This window comes from Hibiscus syriacus, unplaced genomic scaffold (assembly GCF_006381635.1).
Source record: "Hibiscus syriacus cultivar Baekdansim isolate YM2019G1 unplaced genomic scaffold, ASM638163v2 tig00117000_pilon, whole genome shotgun sequence".
NCBI classification, from domain to species: Eukaryota; Viridiplantae; Streptophyta; class Magnoliopsida; order Malvales; family Malvaceae; genus Hibiscus; species Hibiscus syriacus.
The window spans coordinates 2,046,660-2,061,625 of record NW_024063516.1 but is presented as its reverse complement, the minus strand read 5'-3'; the positions used below and the strand labels follow the sequence as shown (position 1 = coordinate 2,061,625).

Sequence of the window (14,966 nt, the reverse complement as noted above, 5' to 3'; positions counted from 1 at the left end):
CCCCATTACGCCTTAGTGGAGAGAGGCCAACAACATATTCCATTAAGGGATCAGTATTAAACATAGGACCCCTTCCTTCCGCTGTCTTTGCTCACCTGCAACGGCTACACTCACATCTCCGGAATTCAATTTGCACCTTCATAGTTCATATTCATTTACTACACGTTGTGTTTATACTGTGGAATTTAGGGATCGTTGAATTATTAAAGCGGATTAGTTCTCTATGTTTCCCGTTTGGTTGAAAAATTATTAGAAGATTTGTCCAATAAATAACATTTTTCCTTTTCATTTTTTTAAGGTGAATTTTTACCTCTTTGTTATGTGTAAATAAAGAATTAACAATTATTTGGATGTTATTTTAAAATTAATGAATGTGATTCACTGAGATAATGAATGACGTAATAAGTAGAGTTCATAAAATAATTTCTCCTCGTTAAGTATTAATAAAGGAGAATGTTAGAAAAATACAAAGCTGCATCTTGAAAGGATTTACTAGTACTAGCAATGGCAATAATATGGTATGCCTCAAAATTGTTAATAGGTTGCTACAGATCCCACTTTAAAGGACATAATTATGTGCCTCATTTATCTTATTAAATCGTGATTATTGTCTAACGATGAACTTTAACGCTTAAAAAGAGTCACCAAGAACACTTCTAACCAAACCAACAACCAAAGATTAGAAAAAGAAATAATTGTATATTCATTGTTTAAAGTTCTTACTTTTATTTGAATGCTGGGATTCAATCATGATTCAAGACTGGAAATTTTGAATACAGAAGCTGGAAAAAGAAACCGATGATTTTTGTACAAGAATTTAGTCATGGTACAGTCTTTTGCAGAGATGCAGATCTTTTCCCGTACAGCAAAGAAGAGTAGACACTACAACAGCAACATTAAGTACAATTAAACGATAATTACAGTCCAATTAAGACATTCCATGTTCAACAAGCAAGCACCTAAAATTTCCAAATCCAGCAGTGGAAAACAAGACAAGTAGTGGACAACAGCCTACCACTGCAACTCTGAGTTCTGGAATCCCACAAACTTATACAACAAAATCTTCGTTTCCGGTTCAGACTGACCTTTGACTTCAATGTTTAATCAATATTCAGAAACTAAAACAACAACAAAAACGTAAGTGATAGATCTTTTAAGATACATTCTTAATCTCTAGAGAAAGATGAATCATTCAAGTGAAACAAGAGGATTTTCAAGTGATTCATTTGGAGTACTTGATGTCTCTAGAGAAAGATGAAACATTCAAGTGAAACAAGAGGATTTTCAAGTGATTCATTTGGAGTACTTGATGTAGCTCCATTATTATTTATACTTGGCCATTTTCCATCCATGGTGGTTGTAGTTGTAGTTGCAGTAGTGGTGGAAGTACCTTGATGCTGCACCACTTTTTTGTTATTACCGGACTCTCCCGGGTCAAGTCTGGCCCTACCACCAGGGGATGGATTAGTCCTTCCAGACGCGCTCCGACCCATTACAGGTCTATTCACAACTGGTGACCTTGACCTCCCTGAATTCTCACCCGGATCCTTCCTTGGCGGTTCGAGTCTTGACCCACGTCTCAATGTGGGTTCCCTGCTTTGAACCGACCTCACTGTTGATCCCCCATTGATAACCCCATTTCTTCTCCCGGGTGATTGCTCAAGTTTCCGAGTCGGGGACCTACCCACGACCTGATTCCCGGGCCCGGATCTTGCTGGAGATCTGAACACTCTTTGCGGCCTCGCTTTTTCTTCGTCTCTTCTATCTGTTGTAGTTGAAACGCTTTCACTTAAACTAACACTGCAAATCTCAGAAACATCTTCTGAAGCTGACTCTTCAATGGAATTAACAGGTGGTTTCAGCTCATGCTTAATGTTAAAATCCAGGCTTTCCTTCCCTTGGATCTTGACAAAGACCGGGTTTTCTATCAGGGTTTTCTTCTCTTCTTCTTGTGGGGTAAAGATGGGAGTTTTGGGCTTTGGGGTCTCAGACAAAACTTCTTTCACAGTTTCTTCTTCAGCGGAAGGAGGTGGAGCTCTTCCTTCAAGAATTGGTTTTTGGTTAAAAGAATCAAGACCCACCTCTAAATGTGCTTCCTTTTCACCACAAGAACCTCTGTTAGTGCTTACACAGCAGCCCATTTAAAGAAACGGAGGCTAGAGTTTGACTCAGAAACACAGTGACATTGTTGAGTTGAGATAAAAAAAACGAAGCTTTTTCCCTGAAGGTTCGGTTTTTCCCGGCTTAAGAAATGAAGAAGAGGCAGGGAAAATGGTAGTTAAATGGGAACTGACTGTTAAGGTGTCGTAATAGAGACGAGAGAGTCAATGAGACGCATTTATTCTCTAACATCACCTCGTCAGTTGGACTTGGCTAAGCTAAATTGTTGCCATTTCTATTCATGCCCTTCACAATTTTTTTATTTCTCGTTCAAGTCCCTTTTCTTATTTCTTTTTGTTGTTGCTTTTAACAGTACACTCTGTCTCGTGATTTGCGCAACTATATTTTATTTAGCGATCGGCTCAGGTGGAGAGGGATTTTTGTATGTTTACAACCGTCTGTGCGTGTGATTTTAGTGTGGCCGTTCGATGTATGCCATCAAATCTAAATCGAACGGGCCACTATAAACAGGAAGATCCAACGGTGGTGAAACCGTTTGGGGTTGACCATTTGATCTACCCGTTTCACGGATTTCCATGAACATGATCTGTTATAGTTGACCATGCGTAGACTATTTTATAAATAATTGGGAAATAATTCATATTAGTTTTCAAATTGATGAACAATACAAAATTACATTCTAAGACATTTTCAGCTTGGATCAGCTTGTACTTGCAATAAACACTATTTTGATGGAGGGTTTTAGCCTTTAATGTATCTGGACTAATAAATTCGATGGATCCAGCAATTGCAAACATGACAAACACATGCTTACCTAGGGAGCCCTCTCTTTATGAGCAGCGAGCACATGGTGAAAGTGCCCAGGTAAATGTAGACAGCCAATGCGAGAGCTGACAGGTAAGCAGGGAATTCTTGCAATACACTTTTATTAAGTTTTTTTAATAATATCCATAAGATTAAATGAATTAAAACGAACAATATCTTTATATATTTATGTGAAGTTTTAACGCAAGTTAAGGTAGTAAAGCAACCAATGGAATGATTGGGGAATTTGCACTCCGGAAAAAAAAACGTAAATGCATTTATGCAGTAGTTGCAGGTAAGTAAAAACAGTAAATAGGACATCACATTATTGGGACATAGCCTTTCTCCCATTCAACTGAAAGATTTTGAGTGTTGAGTAAAGACATGGGATGTCAAGTGTCGACACGACACGGAAAAGGGTTGTCATTTTGGTATTATAGTAGATACAGGGTACTATTGTGGATCTCTAATGTGGTACATTCGTCATATTCATTAGAATAACATTTTTTTTTGTAATCAGTCCAAAACGCATTGAAACAGTAAACGGGAAATCTTTACTAATTTGAGCATAGAAAATCATACATTTACTCAACTCTCTTGTAATTTTATTGGATCGGCAAGTCAAGCATCAGCTTTCGTCAGCTCGACAACTCTCAACAAAGTTTGGTGATAATAATAAATTTTTAACTTTTTTACCAAATGCTGCGGTACAATATTTCCACCCCGAGGAAGGTGAAAGCTGTAAAGCTCTTTAAAGATGACAGAGTAGTACTATTGCTACAAGTGAGCTTAAAGCCCATAACTCAGTTGCAAAATACCCAAACAGCTTCAATGAGACCATGGCCCATTTCATATATTATGAGGCCCGTAACCCAGAATTTCACATTTCTCCTGTTAAATAATCTTGCATATATGGAAATTGACAGGCCATTCTTTTAAATGAATATGAATTATGATTGCTCCCAAGATGAAGGCCAGGGAATAGAAAATATTTTATTTACACCACTATTTTTTATATTTTAGAAAATGATATCTAAAATAAATATTTTATCTATTTTTTTTACAATGATATTAACTTTTATATTAAATAATTTAATTTTTTTTAAATTAATTTTTTTAACTGTACGTTTCAAAAACGTTAAAAATACCTTTTATTATGTTGTTATAACCTATCTCTACAAGTTAAAATCAGTATAAAATATTAGTGTTGCACAACCAAGCATTTGGGATTCGTTCGGCCAAAGCAAACTAAAAAGGAGGAATAAGGTTCTTCTGAATAAATACAATACTCAAAGCCGAAAGAGGTCCAGTGCAATGAAGAGTGGTTCAAATGTGTAAGAGTTCTGTCTGAATTACGATTGGTTTAGTTCTGAGTGAAGGAAATATATTGGTTTCATTCCCAATTTCTATTCGGCCCTGGACCCTGGTGCTAGCTGTATTGTTTGTTATAAAATGCGGTTTAGAATTGTCCCCCCCCAACCCAAAAAAAACATGGTTTGGGCTCTTTTAAGCTGCTTCGCTTCCTGATTTTTCTTCTTCTTGGAGGCACTAAAAGAGTTGTCGTGCAATTATGTGGAGGTTGTGTTAGCCCTGGTAAGGGAGGACCTCTGCAATTCTATCTTCATTCTTGGTTCTTTCCAACTGAGGCTCTCGATGTATTGGTGAATGGTTTGTGGAGGTTGTGCTAGCTGCTATACTTCTGCTGAAGGAAATCCTATGCAACTCTGCCTTCATTACTGGTCCAATCCAATCAAGGTAATGAGCACTTGTATCTCCTTGCTTTTTTTTTTTTAAAAAAGTTCAAGGGCAGTGATAGTTTATCCATACTTGCGTTGTCCATAAGAAATTTCTTTGAAGTAGGTTCTTGACGTATTGGAGAATGGTTTATAGTTTTATATTTCGTTAGTTGTAATTTCTGTTTGGGGATTGGGTATTGATGTAACTTAGGATCGGTTTCGGCGTTTAATTTGTATTGAACTTCGGATATTGTTGCCGTGTTCTGGCTTTATTTAATGAATTTCCTGGACACTCTTTTCTCTCTCTATTATCTTGGTCGAATCTCAACTCGATCGGGATGGGAGGGAATTTTTAACTAGACCTAATTATTATTTTTAAATAAAAAATAAAATTAAAATAAAAGTATGAAAATGGAAATTTCATAAGTATTTTTATAAAATAAAGTTTTGAAATCTACTTATAATTTTAAAATGTAGATATCTAGTTATAAATAATTTAGATAAAGCGATAAAAAATAAAATAATGTTAAAATTAAATGATTAAATTAAAATTTTTAAAATTTAATAACCCTACTGTCTACTCGTCATTCATATTATTTTAATTAATTAATTTTTATTTTTTCCAACTTCATGTATCTCCTGATCTATCCTCTTTTTTTCCTTCATCATTTCAATTAACGACTCCATTATGTTCAAAGTTTTCTTACTCCTAGTATTATAATATTTTTTCATGATTACTTTAAATTGATCCGGATCGTACATCTAAATTTAATAGATAAGTATTCCGACAAGAATTTTCTCCAAATCCTAGTATTATAATATTTGTTACATAACAAATGTCCGTAAAAACCAATTAAGAAGTTGTTTAATTGTTATAAATAAAAATATATTTTTAATGTATTTTAAAAATATCGTTTTTAGTTAGAGTTATTAGACTAACATTTCTCGTCTTTGTTGCAGTGCGATTTAATAATTAAAGCAGCATTTTAGTATTATAATATATTTCATTTAACATAAAAAAATTAGTTATATGTATTTAACATATAAAAATAAATCTATCTTTTAAATATCAACTAAATATTCTACTCAGTATTTTGCCGCATTATTTATTTATTTTATTTATCTATCGGTGGAGTTCTACAAATTTGTACAAGCTGACTGGTATTGGAAAGTCGAAGTAAGTTTCTCTCTACAGAATTCACCTTCCCTTTGCAAAAACAGCCAGCTAATTTGTTCTGAAAATTCTTAACCTAATCTTTTCAATTCGCTTTTTCAAAAGGCATAATTTTAAGGGTAAAGTATAGTAATGGTCACTGAACATTTTTGAAGCTTACATTTAGGTCCCTCAACTTTTAAAACTTGCAATACAGTCCCCCAACATTTATTCCGTTTGCAATATGGTCCCCCAACTTAAATCACCGTTAGAAAATTAGGGTAAATTATATAAATGGTCATTGAACTTTTCAGGCACTTGAATTTAGGTCCCCAACTTTTAAAACTTGCAAAATAATCCTCAATTTCATTCTAAACCCCAAATTCCAAAATAATTCAATTTCACTCTAAACCCTAAATTCTAAAACAATTCAATTAAATTCTAAACCCCAAATTCTAAAATACTTCAATTTAAGGTTTAGAATGTAATTGAATTATTTTAGAATTTAGGATTTAGAATGAAATTAAGGTGTTTTGAAATTTTGAACATGAATTTACTATTTGACAGTATCATGTTCGTGTCGCCTGAAATTTTCCATCATTTCGGTTGAGCAAAAACCATAAATGAAAATTTGGAACATTAATTGCAAACTTCCAACCATCAGTACCGTTACAACAGGGTATATTTTGTAAACAAATCACTTGCTGGGCTTCAAGAGTAAAACGCCAAGCCACAACCTAAGTGATGAGAATATGATAATATAGCTTGGAAGTAAATGTAATAAGCAAAATACATAAACAAATACATATGTGAGATTATATGAGAAGTTCTAAATCTGAACATTGCTTTTGAAAGACTGACTGAATTGCCAATTTGAAGGCACCACATTAAGTGCAGTTCGAGTCTTGTCATTACTGACTTGGACCCTGAAAGATAAGGTCTGACCATTTAGGTAGCTTAAGCTCTGCCAATTGGCACCCCAGCTCCTCAACATGCTTTCCCATTTATTGGTTTTGGAACCCTTTACCCATACCTTTGAAATCTCTCCAGCACCCCCAACGTTTGATATCAGCACCAGCTCAAAATAATTCCTTCCATTGATGGTGAATCTCATGCCTCCCTTTCTCCTGCATGTAACCCTGGAAAACAAATTATTCAGATTTGCAATGGTCAAACAGTGCTTAGTATTCAAGTTCTTTTTTTATTCTTCTTTTTTATGGCAAAATGAGAACAGTGGACATATCTCCTGTAGAGGACTGGTACAATTCCAGCCCGGTATTTCGCTATGGTCTCGAATGCGGGTTGAGCCATGTCGAAGTGTGGTCGGGGTGGATTACACCAACCACCATTGTTATTCGGTAGTGTGTAATTCGGAGGGCAGAAGTTGGTGGCGGTGATGGTAATGTATTTACCCTTGAGACACCATTGGGGTACCTTTTTTGCATCGCAAGTTATCTGATAGCAGTCTCCATATGACTTGCCGTCGTTAAACAAAACTGTGCTGAGTGCGGCCGTGTTTGTTCCATAACCGTCTGTGTAGAGATTGTCATAACCACAAGCTCCACCTGCAAAAACCAACATATTCAATGAAATGAACCAAAAATAAGAAACTTACCCATTGTGCCGGAAGCATCACTTCCACCATAGAATGTTGCATGTGCTAAGAGCCAAGTATGAGCTGCATCTGCTACATGAAATTTAGGGGGGAAATAAAAACACACAATGAGAATAGCAGTAGTAAATAGATAGGAACTCTTCATTTTCTTTTTCCTTTTACATTGGAGAATGTAAGCGAAGGATGAGTTTGATGCCACATATGCATTTTGCCTAGATATTTATAATCAGTGATAGACCCTGCTGATAGCTAATGAAAAATTATTGATAGAGTTTTTAAATATTATGCTATTATCCTTATTCCTTAAATGATAGAATAAATCATCGTAATTCATAATGTCATATGGGAATCCTATTTTTATATTCAAACCCATGTGACAGTAGTTATAAATCTTGGTTCTGCAGTTGATAATATTTCCATGCCTTTCGTCAATCTACTACCATAAATGGTGAAATAAAAGTTACTACAATTTATTCAATCTCAGGGTGAATATAAGTTTGACAAGCTAAATACTATACATCTGATTTTTATTTATTTTTTCAACAACACATGTATTTATCGAAGAGATGATCATAACCTAAAATTCTCTTATGCTTGATAGCAATAAGAGAAACAAATCAAAGGGTCGCCAGCTCTAACTATTATTTCCAATAAATTCCTGGGATTATCTGTAAATTCAACGCATTATAGTTTCATGGTACGTTATTGTACAATTGAGTAGCAAATTGTCAAGCAGGCAATATAAAATTGCAGGAGAAAATTAAATAATTTCTAACAAAGTAAACCAGAAGACTTCTAAATATCTTTTCCCTTTTTAGATAATGTCAAATAGTAAATTCATGTTCAAAATTTCAAAACACCTTAATTTCATTCTAAACCCTAAATTCCAAAACAATTCAATTACATTATAAACCTTAAATTGAAGTATTTTAGAATTTGAGGTTTAGAATTTAATTGAATTATTTTGGAATTTAGAGTTTAGAATGAAATTGAATTACTTTGGAATTTGGGAATGAAATTAAGGACTATTTTGCAAGTTTTAAAAGTTAGGGACCTAAATTCAAGTACCTGAAAAGTTCAATGACCATTTATATAATTTACCCTAATTTTCTAACGGTGGTTTAAGTTGGAGGACCATATTGCAAATGGAATAAATGTTGGGAGACTGTATTGCAAGTTTTAAAAGTTGGGAGACCTAAATGCAAGCTTCAAAAATGTTCAGTGACCATTACTATACTTTACCCTAATTTTAATTGCAGTTCAGTCTTCCTCAGAATATCTATTATATGTTTTCTTTTGCTCTGAAAATCAAGTTTTTGCAGATAGAAATCCTACGCTAATGGCTGGTCGTTACGATAAAAATCCTTTCGACGACGACGACGAAGAAATTAATCCTTTCGCTGCCAGTCTCTTTATTTTATTTGGTGATGTTTGAATGAGTGTTGAATTTTGAAGTTCAATTGTGATAGCGCTGTTTGGTATTTGTTTTAGTTTTTTTAATTAGGGATTTTCTGAAAATTTTACTAGTGGAATATTTGTTGACTTATATATTTTCTGGAGATTTTGACTTTCATCTGAAACTTTGGTTGAATTCGGTTCTTGAAGGACATTTACTTGGTTGTTGCAGTTTATATGATTATTGACAAGGGCAGAGTTAGTAAATTTATTTTGGGTGTTAAATTTAAAGAAAAATTATTTTTGGGTGTCATATTAAAAACTTATATAAATAAAATTTTAAGTGAATAAAATAAATAATTTGTGTCAGTTTATGTTTAAGAATACTAATATTCTTTTAAAAAATATGCTAATTTTATTTTTTTTAAATATTTTTATTAAATTTATAAAGATTTTTTCCCCAAAAATATTTGGGTGTCATTCGCCGCTCATAGTATGCTGGCTCCGCCAGTGATCATTGATGTGAATTTGTGTTTATTTTTTATGAGTACCCGTTAATACAGTAAAAAGTTCATTTAAGTTTGTTCAATTACTGAATTTATTATCAAATTGTTAAAAAGAAAAAAAAATCATTTTCCTGGTGCTGAAGATCACTTTGTAGTTTGTACTATTATATAATTAATTCTGAGAAAAGTGATATCAATAACGTTTTCTTCATGTTTTATTTAATCATGTCTATGGTACTCAGAGAGGAATGATTTATTTTCTTCAGTATCAATTCTCTCGTTCATCTAATTGTGATGTTTGTACCTTTTAATCCATATATTCTGTACATTCCTGCTATAAGCAGAAGGGGAATTCGCGTGGTTTTCATTTTTGCACTTAGATAAACCTTTGTCCATGAAATGCAGATTATGTCAAATTACCACACTTTATAACTCGATTTATCTGTCAATAAGTTTGTGTTTAGATGCTAACCAGCTTCCTTCTCTTTTAATATGATTCCTTTTTTTAAAAATTTCTACCAGGATACAGCAGTGAGAGGGAAGGCACCTGGCCAGTCTAAATTTGGTGGAGGTCTATTTTCATCGGTAAACTGAATCATTGTGACAGTTTCAAATGAACATTTAATTCAAAACTTATTGTTGAAGTAAGAATGAGTGCAGTTATAGGACATATGTCTCGTGAGGTATCAGGTGAAAGGTGTGGAAATTTTCATATGGCTTTGGTTGTTTTCCGTTTCGTTTCTTGGAGATTAGAGAGTGCGCCTCTGTTTTGGTAGGCTAGGTTGTTTCTCTTAGACGTAGATACCAATTCAATGTAAAACCATAACTTGAGGTGATACCGTGCTAAAGTACCCTTTTATATCCCTGGGATGCTGAAATTCCATGTCTATTAGTGAAAGTAAAAATGGTAGTCATAACCTTGGGCCTGAATGGTCGATATATACTGATAGGTTTAAGAGTGAACTTTCATTTGACCAAGGATTAGGATGATTAATCCTGAAAATATAGGTTCCTTGCAATATTTGTTGTGATTTGGTCATATCTAGTATTTTTTTTAATGTTGCTCCTGAATAACCGTATGCTGGAATAGTTGCCTATCTTGCTTGCTTCTTGAATACATATTGTCAATAAATTTTCAGAGTACTCCAAGTGTTCCACCTGCCTCAAACTCAAGACTTTCACCACTACCTCCGGAACCTGCCGGTTTCAGTTATGACCGTGAGGCAGCAATTGATATTCCTCTTGATACAGTTTTACGGGGATCACGTAATCAGGTTGGTAAAGACATGTCTCTAAATTTCATTTATGTACTTTGGTTAAGCCTTGAATCTCACTTTTCCTGGTTTATGGTTTAAATGTAGGATTTAAGGAAGAAAGAAAAGGAACTCCAGGCTAAGGAAGCTGAACTGAGAAGGCGGGAACAAGTATATTATACAATACATTTTACAACTTTGAATTCATTTCCAAAGGCATATCATCAACATATAAAGAATCTTATGTAATGAAAGCACAAATATATCTCAATAATCCCAGTTATTTGGAAGGTTTTAAGCTGCAAATTCTCATTCTTGCAAGTTTATTTCACAAATAAATGGAATGAAGTTACTGCTCGTTGGTAGCTCATATATCATAGCATCCCTTCAATTTTCACTGATCAGCTTACTCCATGCAGGAAGTGAGGCGGAAAGAAGAGGCAGTGGCAAGAGGTACCTTTCATTTTCCTTTATTTAACTTGTCATACATATCATATTTGGTTTTGTTCTCATCTTCAGCATTTGTCTAGATTACTCTATTCTTTTTGCAGAATATTTGGCCTTAGTTCCTTTTACGGTCAACACAACATTTCTATCATGAACTACTGTTTGACTTCTCTTCTTTGCAGCTGGAATTGTTGTGGAAGAGAAAAATTGGCCACCATTTTTCGCTATCATTCATCATGATATTGCCAATGAAATTCCAATTCATCTACAAAGACTGCAGTATGTTGCATTTTCGACATTTTAGGTATGTAAGATGTTTTTATGTTTTCACAGTACTTCTAGGTGTCGTGCCTAGATTGCATTTGGTAACTATTTGTGCCATGTTTTTATACTGTTTGGATCTTATCTAGATTGCATTGGGTAATTATTTGTACCATGCTTTTATTTTGTTAACTCTTCAGTTGAAAGTGGCTTTGATGTAAAGCCAAGGGCTGGCAGGCATTTGGGTGATTGATGGTGATTCTATGCAGGATTGGTTCTATGCCTTCTATGGAACATCATAGCTGTTACTACTGCGTGGATCAAAGGGGAAAGTTAGTTTAGATATATACTTCCATATGTCTTGCTTTTCTTCTTAACATAATTGTGATCATGTTTTGCTTTCCTTATTAATTTTTAGGTGTTGATCTGGTTATTGTCGATCATCTACTTCGTAGCAGGAGTACCAGGAGCCTATGTATTGTGGTATCGCCCACTGTATCGTGCTTTTAGGTACTTAATATATTATATGCTTTTTCTTAATATAGAGTTCATGTTTTGCTTCTTCTTTTTCTATGTTGGCTTGTTCCAATGCTAACTTCTATTGCTGGTTTCTTAAATCCCGCTTTTTACAGTCCTTACACTTGCTTATCAGCCCTTTAATTTGATTTCTTTTTTCTCACCTTATGACTATCATGCAGGAATGAGAGTGCTTTGAGGTTTGGATGGTTCTTCATGTTTTATTTGGTAATAACTCATGTTTCTCCTGATAGATCTTTTATTCTGGGAATTAGATACTGATCCTTTTGTTCCATCTTTCCTGTTTATAGCTTCACATTGCCTTTTGCATATTTGCTGCGGTGGCACCCCCTGTAGTTTTTAGAGGGAAATCACTCACGTAAGATCCCTAACTATTTTAGCATATCTTTAGAAGTCTATATTTGGGTTTTACTGATGGGACTTGCCTCTTTTTTTCTGTTTTTATAACATATCATTTTCTTTTTGTGGGATTCTTTATTTCATATATGAGATAATGGATTGCCCCTTATGTCGGTGGAATGTAAACGTAACGCAAATATTTGACATGCAAAAATAGTATTCTAGTTCAATTTTTTCCATCTATATCTTACAATCTTACTAATGGTCATTTTGTTTTTGGCCTCATACAGTGGAATCCTACCCGCAGTTGATCTTATTAGCCATGCTTTGGTCGGGGTAAGTATATGCTTAAACCTGAGAAAAAAATACCCACAATCAAGTTAGTCCATTCAAACAGTTGAGCATTTTCTTAACCTATGTTTAACGTGTAGCATGGATTTATTACATGCTGATAATTGAGTGGGACATAGATGGGAACATAGGAATGTTGCTTATACTTCTGAAGGCTTGAGAACATTGTGATTGCCAGTCGAAGTCCCATTTTAATAAAATTTCTTTTTGTTTGTGTAGATCTTCTACTTCATTGGTTTCGGATTATTCTGTCTCGAATCAGTTGTTAGCATCTGGGTTATCCAGGTTTGTTCTGTTCCCAACATGATTCAATGCAATGCCCTTACCCACATGGTGTTTGGTATTTCTAACTTTGTTGGCTGTTGACCTTATAGCAAGTATGCATGTATTTCCGTGGGAGTGGTAAAGCTGCCGAGCTGAAACGTGAAGCTGCAAGAGGTGCTATGAGGGTTGCTATCTAACGACATCCACAGGCTTGGCTGCATTGAGCTATCAGTAACCTCACAAGTTGCTTCTGGTTATATGCACGTTTTGCCAATGAAGGAGAGAATTGAGCTTGTTATATATCTATCCTTGCTTTTGTTTTCGATACTATTTTCTGTAAAGTTTTTTTAATTAAGTGTGGAGTAGGAATAGCAGACTCCTTGTATAATCTTTTTTATGTATGAACTGATAAAATACAGTGATACATTTTGGGTAAAGTCGATTACAATTATGTACTATACCTAAAAACTCATTTTAGTGTCTTATATAAAAAGATTCTTTTTAATTCCTATATGTTTGAAAAGGTTAACATTTTAATATAAAATGCTAGAGTTATTGTTAGTTGATGTTTGGGCTCCGCTAATATGCAAGAACGAAAGGTAGACATGGAGGAGAACCTGATGATGTGAGTTTGGGGCAGGTTGGAAAATTTTAGAGGCCATTGTCTACTTACCATCAAAATGAAAAGTGAAGTGGATTCATAGGAATTCATGTCTTAGCACGTCAATACTGGGTAGCAGGATGTTTCACTCAGGACCAAGAATATTATTGCAGCCATGAATAACATGAAATTAAGCTTTAAGATTCAGATAAAGTCAAGAATGATTTTATTCTCTCTTTATTGTCACTTGTGAATCAACCCGAGTCTTCTACTCGTGCTAAATAGCTCTTTGAATAAAGAATGTTTCTTTTCTACGACATTGAATCGAATAGGATTAAGAGAGCGATAAAAGGAAAATTGAGAAGGAAAGAAAAAACTGGTACCTATATATTTTCCATGACTCTCCTAACAGGTAGCGGTGCATGTCTTACAATCCATGCTGCAGCCACCGGCACCCGCACTGGCAGAGAAACCTGACCCTGACTTGTTAACTGAGCCGTAGCACTTAGCAGGACAGGTAAGCTCCTTCTTATAACAAGGGCCTGGCTCATCGCAAACAATCGAATTAACATTGTAATCTGGGTCCCCTCCGATGGGACCTCCGGAAAAAGATCCAAAGTCATCTCCGGTAGGACCTCCGAACCAATTTACATCATCATCACCGGCAATGTCATCATCCGACTCCTTTTCTGCCTTTGTCATATCCTTGTCTACAACATCACTGCCAAACTTAGTTCCTGGATCAATGAAAGCGTCAGCTGCATCGTTACTATCCCCGGATGATACGGCTGCAGCGAATGCGTCAGGCCTAGCTACTGCAGATAGTGAAGCTGTAGTTAATAGAACAGCCAAGCATATGGTGCTTTTGAGTTTCATCTTTCAGTTTTTCTTATTTCTCTTTTTGAGGGGGTTAATTTCACTTTGAGGTGTCGTTAGGGTGTTATTCTGAAGGACTTTTCTTTTTACTATTTTAATGGTTAAGTGGTGGGATGAAGGATGATTTATGAAGGGAAAAGAGAGAATCGGTTGGAGATGAGTGGAGGGTCTTCCATGAATTCAGTGACGAACATGGCTCATCTTAAAATAAGTTACAAAACAAATTGATGGTTTCATAATGGTCTTGGAATCAAGGATTTAGCCATGCGATTAGAACAATTTGGGACAATGTTAGTCTGAACCTAAAATAGAGGAAGTGACGCTGATGGAATGAAAAAGGGTTACCAGTGATTGAAAAAGGGTTACCAGTGATTGAAAAATAGCCTTTTGCATGATTGAAAAAGGGTGGTGTATTTTGTAATCTCTTAATACAAGGTATCCTTTTTCAAAAAAAAAAACATTAACAACACTAATAACAAAAGAATATGAATACGATAAATATATATATATTTTAAGGGTAAATTACATAGCTTGTCATTTTTCTTTCATTTTTATAAACGTATGGTTACTCGATCCAAAAATGTTAATTCGTTGTTAATTATGTTTCATTTTAATTAAGACGTGGTCACTTAACATAAATTGCCGTTAAACATTTAATGATTTTCTAACGTGGCACATTAGTAAAATTGTTTAATTTTTACTTAACC

At 34.7% G+C, this 14,966-nt stretch overlaps 3 protein-coding genes and 1 pseudogene across 3 annotated transcripts; 1 reads left to right on the top strand and 3 right to left on the bottom strand.

Annotated features, from left to right (window-relative positions):
• Positions 1-821: 821 nt before the first annotated feature.
• LOC120194759 lies at positions 822-2,141 on the bottom strand. The gene is made up of 3 exons (XM_039196969.1): positions 1,262-2,141; positions 1,016-1,091; positions 822-882 (listed from the first exon to the last, which is right to left on the bottom strand). The coding sequence occupies exons 1-3, from the start codon at positions 2,139-2,141 to the stop codon at positions 822-824; spliced, it is 1,017 nt and encodes a 338-aa protein (XP_039052900.1).
• Positions 2,142-6,643: 4,502 nt separating this feature from the next.
• On the bottom strand, positions 6,644-7,574 carry LOC120194758 (putative expansin-A17). Its single transcript, XM_039196968.1, has 3 exons — positions 7,430-7,574; positions 7,060-7,379; positions 6,644-6,955 (listed from the first exon to the last, which is right to left on the bottom strand). The coding sequence occupies exons 1-3, from the start codon at positions 7,572-7,574 to the stop codon at positions 6,644-6,646; spliced, it is 777 nt and encodes a 258-aa protein (XP_039052899.1).
• A 2,204-nt stretch (positions 7,575-9,778) lies between these two features.
• LOC120194583 lies at positions 9,779-12,954 on the top strand (annotated as a pseudogene).
• An 834-nt stretch (positions 12,955-13,788) lies between these two features.
• On the bottom strand, positions 13,789-14,259 carry LOC120194757. The gene has a single exon (XM_039196967.1). The coding sequence runs from the start codon at positions 14,257-14,259 to the stop codon at positions 13,789-13,791; it is 471 nt and encodes a 156-aa protein (XP_039052898.1).
• Positions 14,260-14,966: the final 707 nt, after the last annotated feature.